General features: G+C 41.8%; 1 protein-coding gene across 1 annotated transcript; it reads left to right on the top strand.

The window, feature by feature from the left end:
- Positions 1–336: 336 nt before the first annotated feature.
- On the top strand, positions 337–12,343 carry gtpbp1l (GTP binding protein 1, like). The gene is given in 15 exon segments (XM_035660020.1): positions 337–453; positions 755–939; positions 1,388–1,499; positions 3,502–3,682; positions 4,345–4,528; positions 4,750–4,914; positions 5,050–5,173; positions 5,411–5,525; positions 6,336–6,480; positions 7,104–7,286; positions 7,577–7,712; positions 7,894–8,077; positions 8,201–8,243; positions 8,245–8,340; positions 10,007–12,343. Coding segments are annotated over 14 exon segments (1,971 nt in total). The 5' UTR covers positions 337–453; positions 755–756; the 3' UTR covers positions 10,127–12,343.
- Positions 12,344–13,045: the final 702 nt, after the last annotated feature.

Genomic DNA, 13,045 nt, shown 5'->3' with positions numbered 1-13,045 from the left:
TATTCAGTATACAGAAACAGAAAAGTGTTATGCCACTCCATAGATTATCATTGTTTTTTTCTTTGGCTTGTGAGCCGAGCAAATCTAACAGCCACTAGTTAGGCTATATTTCACTATAAATTAAACTATAAAATATACAAGTTATAGGTAAAGTGGATGTGAAATGCCGATTTTCAAGTTATTTACTATTATTATGTCAGAATAAGTGTGCCTGTGTGTGCGGGGGGGGGGTTGTGTCTGAAAGGTCTGTGTTTCATGGCTTCATCCGTCGACGCTTCACCCGAGCAACATGCTGATGTATGGTATACGTCATTGATGTGGGCGTGACTTCGAGTACTGTAACCAATCACATGCCTCCATTTTCTGGTGGGCGTGTCATACGCTCAGCGCTCACAAACCCAAGCTAACGAATAAACAACTAAGTTAGCTTTGTCGGCTAGTTAGCAGCTTCTGGTATGCCTTCATTTCATAAGAGATTTGATTATCTTTATCAAACAATTAAATTAAAAAAAAGTTTGAAGGTGTGGTTGACATTTTACGGCTATAGCAATGTATTTAAATTTCCATTGTAAGAGTGTTAACCTGCATATTTTAACAGCAAGTTCGATGCTTGGTTAGCATTTTGCTAACTGGCTGTGATAATCAACCAAACTTTCTGTGTGTGCTGATCGCTAAAGGTTAGCCAGTGGAGCCAAGCGAAAGAGACCAGTTACTGTATTTATTGTGCCGTGTTTGCATTGTTTCTCTTGTTTAGAAATGGCGTCGTTAACGGCGACAGAGCCAGCGATATGTGCACTACCGGCAGCAGAGTCCATAGTGCCCGCTTGTATGTTTGCACCGGACCAGGGATGTGCTGACGACCCGTGCAGCGGAGAGTGCTTCGAAGACGGCGAGGGTACAAACGGCGAGCCCGCGGATCATTTAGACCTCAGCAGCAAGGTGGGCCTCACTGCAAATTGCACCTTGTAGCGTTAAGTTTTAAGATGCTCCCAGCAGGCAGCTTTATGTTATGATTCGGTGAACGAATGGTGTGTAGTAACACGTTTAAAATTGCCGTTGCACGTAAGCTCCACGCCAGCGCATTCTGTGCCAAACGCCAGAAAGTGACACGTATGTTGCGCTGCGTTAGTAAGTGCATCCAGCTGGAAGGTTGCCCATCCACGGGGTATGTCTACTGTATGTGCTGACTCTGCAGGAGCAACCTACAGCCCTGAACTGAACTAAAGAAAAACACAATCACTGACTGATTTGCAAAATAAAAGCTGTGTTTTGTTTTTTTTGGAGTTGTCAGGACTTCAAAACCCCTCACAGAATGTCTGTGTTTGCTCTTGTTTGACCTTTCCCACATATTTCTTTGTTGTGTCTTCCCTCGCGTCTCATTTTTCAGCTGGTCCTAGTGAGTCCAACAGGGGAACAGTATGATTCATTACTACGGCATCTGAGGGAGCGGATAGATGAAGGCTGTGGAGAGACGATCTATGTGGTTGGGATGGGTTCAGGTAAGAGTCTTGAGAATACACTTGCTCCACACATGAACAGCACATAAATCATTAGAATGCCAGCTAAGGTGTTGCCGCACACCTTGACCTAACAAAGAATATGCTTTGTTACGTGACATTAACATGTAGTGCATATTAACATTACAAGGTTGGATTCATGGACGACAAGGAGGGAAATACACGTGTTTCTAGTAGGTCAAAGATAAACGTTTCCGTTGGTCTCAGCAGTAAAGTATGCTGTCCAAGAACAACTTCTTCCTCTGCTCCCACTACATGTACATTAGCTCTACAGTCACAATTCAAATTGACATATCGGTGTCGAAAATATAATGAAAAGTGCTGTTAAGAATGAGATGTTGTTGAAATGCATACATTTCATAACATATTTATAAAAAAGGGAAATATAATAATAAACTAAAGATGTGAAGAACAATAGTGTGGATGCTGAGTCGGCATAATAAAAAACCTACTGAAATCTCTTTATGTTATCATTGGCAAGAAAAGGCAAGGCAGAGATGTGTGGAGGAAAGATGAGATGAAATGATGACAATCCATTTTTTTTTGTATTTTACAGACTAAAATGTTATCTACAAATTGACAAAAACGTCTGGTAAATATGACTAAATATGATTCAAACTCACACAGACCTTGATATCAGCACTAGACAAGCCGAAGAATTTGAGATTGGTTTGATTTGGAAATGTCACGTTAAGTGATACCATGTCAAATTGAGAACCTAAATAACTTTTGAGTAGGATTTGAGTTTAGTTTGGCCAAGAAACTAATATTTTCAGTCATCTGGTGTGTCTGGTATATATCCCATAGATGGCACCAAAGACTTTTTACATTTTACCACCTACATTTTTGTACAATCCTCAAAACCAGCAGGGGAGAACAAAGGCAAAATTGACTAGCATGTTGTGTAAGACTGGTGTTACTTACACTGAGATATGGACAGTGAAGCATTTTACACATTGACCAATTTCAGGCAATGTGAGGTACTGCTATACATAAGCAGCTGCTTTTTTTATACCATATTTAGGGAGAGGCCTAGCCACCAGTGTGTAGTAGCAGTGCCATCACTTCTGACAGCTGCAGCCCAGCGTGTCCCCCCCCCCCCGCAGACAGCTAACCCTATTTGTTTGCCATTTAGTTTTCATTCTCTTCCTCCACCCCATGCACAACCACAAGGGCTTTTGTTGGCAACCAGTTATTTTTTGCCTGTTACAGCAACATGTGTGACCCATGTGGCCTGTTTGGGGGGGGGCACAAAGTGCATGTGTGAAAGGGTGTCATTTTTTCCTTGCTCAGCACTGAGACTGTCACTAGTTCACCAGTTCATGTCTGTCTGGCTGGCTGACTGGAAGAGCAACAAGTTGACTGGCCTACTGACCTGACTGGTTGTTTCTGTTTGTCAGTGTAGTATTAGTAGCCTCTGTGGCCAGTTAGTGGTGTTTGTATTGAGAGAAGAAGTGGTGAGTTGACTATAAAGTAACTGGTAGCCTGAAAAACACCTACTGTAGTGTATTTCAGGGTTTCTTGAGATATATATCTCTATGTAGTAACTTATGTCTCCAAGCCTGCTGTTCTTGGTTGGGCCTGAAGCAAACTGGTTATGATCCAGTCCTGTTGTCAGTCATTGTGGTCCCAGTACATTAGGTTTTCTCATCTGCACTCTACACCCACTCCCAGCTCTCCTATAAACCACCTTTTTATTTACTCTTCTTGGAAGTCTGCTGCCAGTGTGGTGTTTGTCCTTCTGGTCACCACCCTGCCATATAGAAAGAAAGTGACATTCTCAGGGCGAGGCTTTACAATAGCCCTGACATTTGCCAGACATGCTTGGAAAGTATACGCTCAGTGTTCTGTAAGGCACTCTTGATAAGAGCATACATTATATGGCAGATGTGTAATGTTACCAAACTCATTCTCCGCTCTGCATCAGAGTAACTTTCTTTTCTCGCTCTCTCTTTCACCCTCCCCCTTCCTCCTCTCTGTTTAGATGGCGGTGACTACGGTCTGGATGAGAAGGACATGGAGGCGTCGGTAGCCACGGTACGGTCGCTGTGTGAACAGATTGAGGCTGACCTGATCTGGCTGAGGGAGAGGACAGACACCGGCGGAAAGATTCAGGACTACCTCATCCGCCGACGTGTGGGCGAGCAGGACTTTCTGGAAGTCAGGTAAGAGAAAATAATATCTGTGGTCCGTCCCCTCCGCTGACTAAAGCTGTGGAAAGCTAACGTTAGTATATTGTCCGCTGAGGACGGCCGTGCTCCTAGCTAGTGTCCTCCATTTTTGTGGTAAACAACATAACATTATTAACTTTGTTTACTTATCAATAGGGAATGCCTTAGGTCAAGCTGATAGTGAAGTGCACTCTGCTCGATCACAAAACAAACGACTTCACGTGGTCGAACAGGTCGTTACACTTCGAAAGCTAACCACTTTCCAGCTAATTAAAAAAAATTCTAATAAAAAGGTTACAGCCTTAGAGTTTTATTATTAGTATTAGTATTATTATTATGTTGATATGGAATTGGATTTTGAGGGACGATTATTATGTTACTCTATTATTGTTATTTAATTGAACCCTTGTTTATACTAAGTATGTTGAGCTGCGGATACACGCTCATTCATTGCAACTGTTAACTGAAATAAAATAAATACAAGAACATGGAGTCATTAATAACAACAAACAGTAAACAAGATACAAGCTCAGTTAAAGCATTTACAGGCAGGGAGAGGATGTGTACCTACCTCATTGTACCACTAATATAACATACAATTCTCTGTACTGAACTGAAGTCCTCACGCTCCATTTTCTCCTCCCTCCTGTCTCCAGAGTGGCGGTGGTAGGGAACGTGGACGCGGGCAAAAGCACTCTGCTGGGGGTTCTGACCCACGGTGAGCTGGACAATGGCAGAGGCTTCGCTCGGCAAAAGCTCTTTAGACACAAGCATGAAATGGAAAGCGGCAGGACCAGCAGTGTGGGCAATGATATCCTGGGGTTTGACCAGGAGGGACAGGTGAGCTTCAGCCAGTGCTCAGGAATTTTCTATGAGCAGCGCAGCAGTGAAGAGTGATAGCACCTATCCTACGTTTGCCAGTTCTCTAGTGCTTTTATTCAAAAGACCTTTGGACTAAATGCCATACATAAATAACACTTTTATTCTAGTCAGGCTTTCATTTCTCTCACATACTGCGTCAAGTCATGTTCTATTCTCTCTGTGTCCTCCCGCTCCTATAGGTGGTGAACAAGCCAGACAGCCACGGTGGCGGCTTAGACTGGACCAAGATCTGTGAGAAATCCTCGAAGGTCATCACCTTCATCGACCTGGCTGGTCACGAGAAGTACCTCAAGACCACTGTCTTCGGCATGACGGGGCACCTGCCTGATTTCTGCATGCTCATGGTGAGAGAGGGATGACGTTTGGGAAAGTGCGTGTCTGTGCTTGCCTTGTTGCTTAGTCGTTGTTTTTTTGTTGTTGTTAAATTTCATGAAGATAACCCTTTTCTGTTTCCCTGTTCCTCCTCTCTCCTGTCTTAGGTCGGCAGTAACGCTGGCATCGTTGGCATGACCAAAGAGCATCTGGGTCTGGCACTGGCCTTGAATGTGCCGGTGTTTGTTGTGGTTACTAAGATAGACATGTGTCCAGCCAACATCCTGCAAGGAAAAGAGACTACAGTCAAAGCTCATTAGTGTGTAGGTGTTAGACCCCCCCCCCCCCCAAAAAAAAAAAAGAAAAGCTGTATAATTGCAGAGCTGTACATCTTTAACTAGCATCACATCTGCGCCCAACATCTGGCAACGTAAGATAAGCTAATGTTGAAGTTCCCATGTGAGGTATTAGTAGTATAATAGTATGCATGATGGATTTGTGTCTGTGTGTGTGTGTGTGTGTCTGCAGAGACGCTAAAATTATTACAGAGGTTATTAAAGTCACCAGGCTGCAGGAAAATCCCAGTGTTGGTCCAGAACAAGGATGATGTCATCGTCACAGCCTCCAACTTTAGCTCTGAGAGGTAAGAGTGACAAAGAGGGATGTAAAGACAGAAATACATTGTCCAAAGATGGAGAGACATAAAAATCTGACTGAAAGAAAACAATAAAGACTTTTTTTAAATGTATTTAATCCTTTATTTAAACAGGTTGTCTCACTGAGATCATGATCTATATTTCAAAAGAGACCTGTGTAAAAGAATACATACAGTATAAGTAAGGGCAGATACAGACACAAATTCCATACGTTTATTAACAATCGCAAGTTTTTTAAAATTATCAAGGAGCGATTTTAGTTTTTGCACCTCATTCCATTTGAGATTAATAGTAGCTCTTCTGAACTCAGTTTGAACATGTGGTGCAGCTAAAAATATCCTGTGACAGATTACACCCAGATGACACATTATCTACAAGTTAAAAAAATAAATCCGCTACAATTACACTACAATTTCACTGAGTTAGTATTTTGAAAAGGCCTCAAGCTTCTCTGTGGATAATAGGTTCTGAAGCAAGACTTCTGTCATGCTAGACCTGGTTCACTGTTTGCACACTACAGTTTTAAAGAAGGATTGTGTATTGTTTTATAAATTCAATTCATTTTACATAAAACATTATATTATCTTCCCTCTCGCAACTCAATTAAGTGAAAACATCTAACACAAGTCTACATTTTTTGGGCTGAACAACAGCATCCCTGATGCTTGTAGAGCTTATAGGACACTTGAGCAAGCATTACGAGCAGATGCTTGCTGACACTTGGGTTTAAGTCCCAAGATGTGAGATCATTTTCAGTCATACCTTTCTCTCCTTCCCTGACTCCCCCTTCTCTGCAGGATGTGTCCGATTTTTCAAATCTCAAATGTGACAGGGGAGAACATGGACCTGCTGAAGATGTTCCTCAACCTCCTTTCATCGAGGACCAACTTCAACAACGATGAGCCTGCTGAGTTCCAGATAGATGACACATACTCCGTACCGGTACGAAATAAAACTCACACTTAGCTTCACTATACGCACAGATGTTGGATTGGTTTTTCCTTTCAGCCCAGTCACTCTTTCCTCTTCTGGTGCCTCACTTTTCTTTTCAACACATGAAAGGGGTTACCAGCCGGGCCAACCTGACCAAACAGAAGAAGTCGACAGTGCTCTAATGTTAAAGTGAAGCCCTGAAGAGAGACAACAGCGGTTTGAGAGCCTGTGCAGTCGCAGGTTGCTACTGATATAAAAGCCAGTTTTTCTGTCAGCAGCAGCGTGTCATGTGGAAATGTCTCTGAGCGAAACACTGAACTGAATCTGTACTTTCGCTGTCAAATACCTGCATGTAAATGTGAGTGCAGAAACTGTCAGTGCTTTTCACAGCAAAGCAGAATATAAAAACAAGCACATTCTGTACACCCCCGCAACACCTTCCACAGTATTAAAAGCTTAAAGACTGTTGACAGAGTGGTGAAAATACTTATTACAGCTTTCAGAATAAGAAAGAAAATCGTCAGTGTGCAGGCATTACCTGCAGAGATTTATACACTGAATGCTTCACACTAATGGAGACTGATGAAGACTGCGTGAACTAATGTGGCCCATTGTTAATCTTCTCTTGGCAGGGCGTGGGCACAGTAGTTTCAGGGACTACGTTACGTGGAATGATTCGACTCAACGACACGCTGCTCCTAGGCCCAGACCCGCTGGGCACCTTCATCCCCATCGCCGTTAAATCCATCCACCGCAAGAGGATGCCTGTTAGGGAGGTTCGCGGTGGCCAGACTGCATCGTTTGCCCTCAAAAAGGTTTGTAGGAGAAAAGTTTGTCTGAATTAGTGCCACCAGAGAGCTTTTTAACGCTTTTATATAAAGACAACCTGACACAAAGTTAAGTTTTTAAAATCTTCTGAAACTTTCCTGATGTAACACACACTATCAGAATTAGTTTCCAAACTTTATAATCAGTTTTATAATGCATGCAAATCCCAGCATGTGGGTTTAGGTAATATTGTGTCGCTAATTCTGGTTTGGCTTCATCATTTTCCCCCCAACTTCATCTTTCATTTTTCTTCCTGCTCTTTTTGTTTATGTCTCAGATCAAGCGTTCGTCTATAAGGAAAGGCATGGTCATGGTTTCCCCAAAGTTGATGCCACAGGCCACCTGGGAGTTTGAGGCTGAGATTTTGGTGCTCCATCACCCCACCACGATATCCCCGAGATACCAGGCCATGGGTCAGTGGCAACACAGTCGAATCCCTTTAACTTTATGTAGCTTCTGTCTGATCCTTATTACATTATGGGTGCAGTTACACTTGGATTTTATGAGGTCTTGCTTTATCCAAACACAATACCTTCACCCTGAAACGTTCCTACCAAGAGTAACTGGGTCACACTCCTCTCTCCACCACACCAGTCCACTGTGGCAGCATCAGGCAGACAGCCACCATCCTGACCATGAACAAAGACTGCCTACGGACAGGGGACAAGGCCACAGTCCACTTCCGCTTCATTAAGACTCCCGAGTACCTGCACTGTGACCAGAAGCTGGTGTTCAGGGAGGGACGCACCAAAGCTGGGGCACCATCAAAAGTACTGGAGCTACACTAACGTCTGGTCTATTTCATTGTGTATGTTGTGTGGCTCTCTACACTCCTGAGTGAAGTCTCTGATTAATCGAGCGTTACTGACACTGGCTGTGCTTTTTTGTTTCAGTTCTCCAGTCAGTCGAACACCCAGGCGGCTTAAGCCCAACAGGCCAAGATGGCGAGCCATTTAAGAAGACTTCTAAAGATGCACAGCAGCCAATGAAGGAGGGCCGTGGATCAGCATTGCACGGCCGCCAAGTCCGAAACAGCAGCAAGCCACCAGTGAGTAAATCCATGCTCAACGTGTTACTTTATAAGCAGAGCCTGGCCTTAGCATATCACTATTTTTTAAGGAAAAAAAGGGCATTATTTCCAATCCCAAGAAGATTTTCTATTAGACAATATCACACATAATCAATAATTCTAACATGACTTATATTAAATCTTAAAAATAAAGAGAAAAATTAGATTGTAGCACTGCCTCCGTTATGCTGCAATAAACTGAAAACTGGTTTAAATGTTCCTGTCGCCATTTAAAAAGCTACCTCTTTTCCTGCTTGTGACTTTTTAAATTTGCCATCATTCATTCAATTGCTCTGTGCCTTCTCTCTCTCTCCTATCTCTCTCTCTCTTCTCTCTTCTCTCTCTCGGTCTCTCTTCTCTCTCTCTCTCTGTTGTGCTTTCAGCTCCGAATTATGTGATTTTCCTCCTCCCATTGTATCTTTCTTTCCCCTTCAAATCTGCTTTTTCAATTACCTTCTTTACCCTGCCCATAATTATCCTGCTTTCATTCCCCCGTACGCTTATTGTTTCCTTCATCATCCTTCTCATTACTCCTCATTTCCATCCGATACTCATCCTCCTCTTCTGCTTTCTTCCCTTCATGCTCTCAACTTAACACTTGCTTTCTGCTCCCATCTCTCTTGCTTCCCTCCCTCCTCCCTCCCTCCCTCCCTGTCTTGGCATGCTGCGTCAGACAGTGGCAGAGGAGGAGGCTCTATGTAAAGATGTCAACAAAGAAAACAAGGTAAAGAAGTTTCTGCAGACTGTGGGAGTCATGATGAGGTCCTGGTCTTCTTAAGCTTGGCTGTTGTTTTGTTGTTTGCTTCACTTTCTAAACTTCCTGAACTGATGTTTCCTGAGCTTGCATGCTCCTTTTCGGTGCAGTCTTATTTATATTCCTCATTCACAGTCACACCTGGAAGCTCCTCCCGTACAACTGCAGAGTGTAACTGCTGGCTGCTGAGCAGCTTCACTTTTTAGCAATTAAATGCTTAATTGCTAAAGCAGTGACTGAACTGGACCCCTGTGGGTTTTGATGTAGAAACAGTTGCGGTATTTACCTTTTAAAGTGTTATTTTTCTCCCTTTCCCCCTGATTTTATTACTTAAAGTATTTTAATGTTAGGTCTTGTAATTGTAACTAATTTATGGTTCTCCATGGTCATGGAAAATAATAATTAAAATTGTAACATGTTTTAGAAGGTTTGACTGAAAGTAACACAGTTAAAGAGCATTGTGTTAGGCTGCCATATGAATACAACTTGTAACATTGCAGGGTTTTCTTCAGTGTTTATAGTGGAGGTGGGCCACCTCATCTACTAATGTCAGATGAAATCATTGTATTAAATATTACCATAACTTTATTTAACATATTTATATAATGAGTACGAAATTGTAGGGCCTTGGCACCTCCACTATCTCCTGGGGGAAACCCTGAACTTTTGTGCTTGACCTTTTTCATTTTATTCCTTCCCCTGGGGAAAAAAGTCTTTACCCTCTTAACCTTTTAAAGCGTAAAGCACAAGTGAGAAATGCATTCCTGTTCCTCAGAAACCCTTCTTAACACATGTCCTGTTGTAGACCCTCTGGTTTTACCTGGTGGCTGGTCTTCTAACCTGACTCCATGTAACAGCTGGCTCACTGTGGTGTTCCCGTCTGTCTGCAGCTCAAGTCAGGAGGTGGAGGACGCAGGAGAGGTGGTCAGAGACATCGAGGGAAAGGCCTGAACGCTGCAACAATCTCTACAGCAGTGCCTGCAGGAGCAGCGGGCACGGCCTAAAAACACAACATCTCCTTTCTCCTCAGCTCTCCTCATCTCCTTAAGGGAAGGAAAGTGACTGCATGGCCCTCTGGTGGTAGCATACAAAGACTGACCTCCTAATATAAAATGATAATTGAACAGTTTTGAATCATAAGAGTGAGTTATTTTCCACATCAAGTCAATTTGAAGCTTTATTGGTGTAATAACTCATGGACTGCTGAAGATGGTGTTGAGTTTTTATTTAGTTTGGGGTTTTTTTCAGCAAATTTTTTCTGCAATTTCTAGATTTAATTACATTATATAACCCTTTCTATTTTAATACAAGTTTTGGGGGTGTTCATCATGTTTGTAGTTCATTAGAATGTATTGTATTGCATTAACTGTGTTTCCCAACCAGCAGAGGCATCTGTCACTTTCCCTTCTCTCCACAGTATACTTTTTTTCTGTTGCTCATCTTCTTGTCCTCATTCTACATCCTCTGTTCACTTCCACCTAACTTTGATTAATGCAACTTTTTTATGATGGCATCAGGGTTGGAGCCTCAGTCATTTGAGAAAGCAGACTGTGTTCAGTAGTTGAAAAATAGTATTTTTATCCTTTACTAAGCTCGTCGTCATTGATTCTGGCAGTTGGAAATCACAGCAGGAATCGATTGAACTGAAAGGGAAATGATGCCAACCCTATGTGTACTTATGTTTCTGTGACGAGCAGAGCTAAAAATGAAAGGAAAATGCAATGTCGGTTTACCCTGTCATTCAGTTGAATGGTGGCTGAAATTTTCCTGTTGGAATCACTTTCTAAATATTTGCTTTACCGGTGTAACAGTGCCGGGATTTGGTGAATTTTGTTGCTCATTGACAGGAAAGCTATTTTGGCCACTATATTGCACTATTTACCAGCCATCACCTGTCATGCACATCTCCTTGTGGATGAAGAGAAAAACAGTCTCATCCATTTAATCTCACATCGTGTAAATTTATTAATTGCTATAGAAAGGTCATTTTATCTTGGTTTTCCCCTTCTTTTTGAGTCAGGGTTGCGGTTTTAACAGATCCTGTTTGTGCAACCAGGAAAGACAGAAAAGATCTGAAATTCTTCTTTGTTCCCCAAAGTAATGTCACGTGTAAAAGTAGCTTCATGTCATGCGTTTACCTGGCATAAAAGTCTTTGTGAAGTAACCTAATTAAACTTAATTTGCTGGAAAATATTTCGAGCGAAGCAGGAGTAAGCACAACTTTCCTCCATTTTGATGCAGTCTGACCACCAAAAATCCAGAGGCTGATACTCTCATGCACAAAAACAGATATTTCTAAGCTCCAAGCGTTAAATACAAACCTTTTTTATATGACCAGAGAGAAAACGTTTTTCGGTATGTACTGCATGAATAATTTACAGATACTTTTCTATGATTCAGTTTTGACTCTAGAGATGTCAGCCAGCCAGATAAAACACGACAGAAACTGTCTCGTGTCTGAACACACTAGCCGATCGTGTAAGTTAAAGGACCAGTGTGTAAGATTTAGTGGCATCTAACAGTGAGGCTGCAGAGTGAAACCAACTGAATACCCCTCGCCTCACTCTTCCCTTCCAGCCGTGTAGGAGAAACTATGGTAGCAGTTCTGTACAAGAGGACCTGTCGATTAAAAACGGCTCATTCTAACGAAAACACAGCACTTTATTTTCAGGTGGTTATACACTAATGAAAACAGACCTGTGATTGTTATATTTCATTTCAGCCAAGAGATCCCCGTAAATCTTACACACCGGACCTTTAACGCATCTCATCTCAGATTGTCTTTAATAAGCTAACATAAACCACTGATCACATGAAACGACTGTTACTGTAGTTTCCCAGTTTGGAGTTTATATTGGGAAGGGAACTGAATAGCATTATTGGTTGTCGCAGTTTGAGTGGTGTTTCCCTTTCATGCATACATACCCCGATTCAATGCTGGTCAGTTTGGTCTGAGAGTCTTTTGGGCCACTGAATTACCCATTTTATGAAGATCACAGATATACTGAACTGCCAGAATATTTCTCCCTTGTTTACCTTTGACCTTTTCTCCTTTTAAGGACCTTACAAATTGTTTTTTTGAAGGGACACATTTTGTGTGTTTGTATGTACAAAAATTCAAAGTTGTGCAGAACTGAGGATAAAAAAAAGATGCCATTTAAATTAAGTGCTGCCAGTTTGTGTTGTAAATCCTTTTAAATAAAGATGTTATAGAAAACGGACATGTGGATAGTACTTTTTACATTTAAGGGATTCAGTTGATGCTGTTAGCCAGATGATTGCAAATCAACAGGATTGAGCTGTTGAAAGGAGGCTGTTAGGGAAATTTAGCTTTATTTTTTCACATTACATAATTGCTTTGGATGCTTATGTGCCATCATTAACTTGTTTATGCCGTTTGACCCCAGTCATTACATTCAAAATGTCCGAGGTCATTATACACTACTGAAAACATAGTCCTTTCCCAGTAGATGCTCCTAAATGTTACACAGATTGGACTTTTAATATTGTAAAAGCAGGCTGCAAAAGGCAAAATTATGGTGTCATTGTCACTACTTTTGGCGATGTGACCTCTAATGTCATCCCAGTCCTGTCTCATCCCAGAGTGTCTGTGTTCATCCAATATTCACACCAAAGTCAAACTGAGCAAGTCTAAAGTGACATAATCAACAGAGGATATTTATGGGTCAAACATTTATGTAAATGCAAAGGAAATGATAATGCTGGCATAACATCTGCTTTTCTCTACCCATGCAAAATGGGTAACTCCATCTACAGAGAGGCAGCTGTTTTCATCAGGAAAGCTCTGATAAACCGGCTGTAAACAGACGAACAAAGTTAGCAACAAGGAGGAAATACAAGTAATTTGTCCCGTGCTTGTTCATTTTCTTATTTGTAGATATTTTTAGTTTTTTCACTTAACA

This window comes from Morone saxatilis, unplaced genomic scaffold (assembly GCF_004916995.1).
Source record: "Morone saxatilis isolate NCDOM2014 unplaced genomic scaffold, NCSU_SB_2.0 Contig17, whole genome shotgun sequence".
Lineage (NCBI taxonomy): Eukaryota > Metazoa > Chordata > Actinopteri > Moronidae > Morone > Morone saxatilis.
Note: the sequence above shows the minus strand (reverse complement) of the source record. Positions and strands in the feature narration are given on the sequence as shown.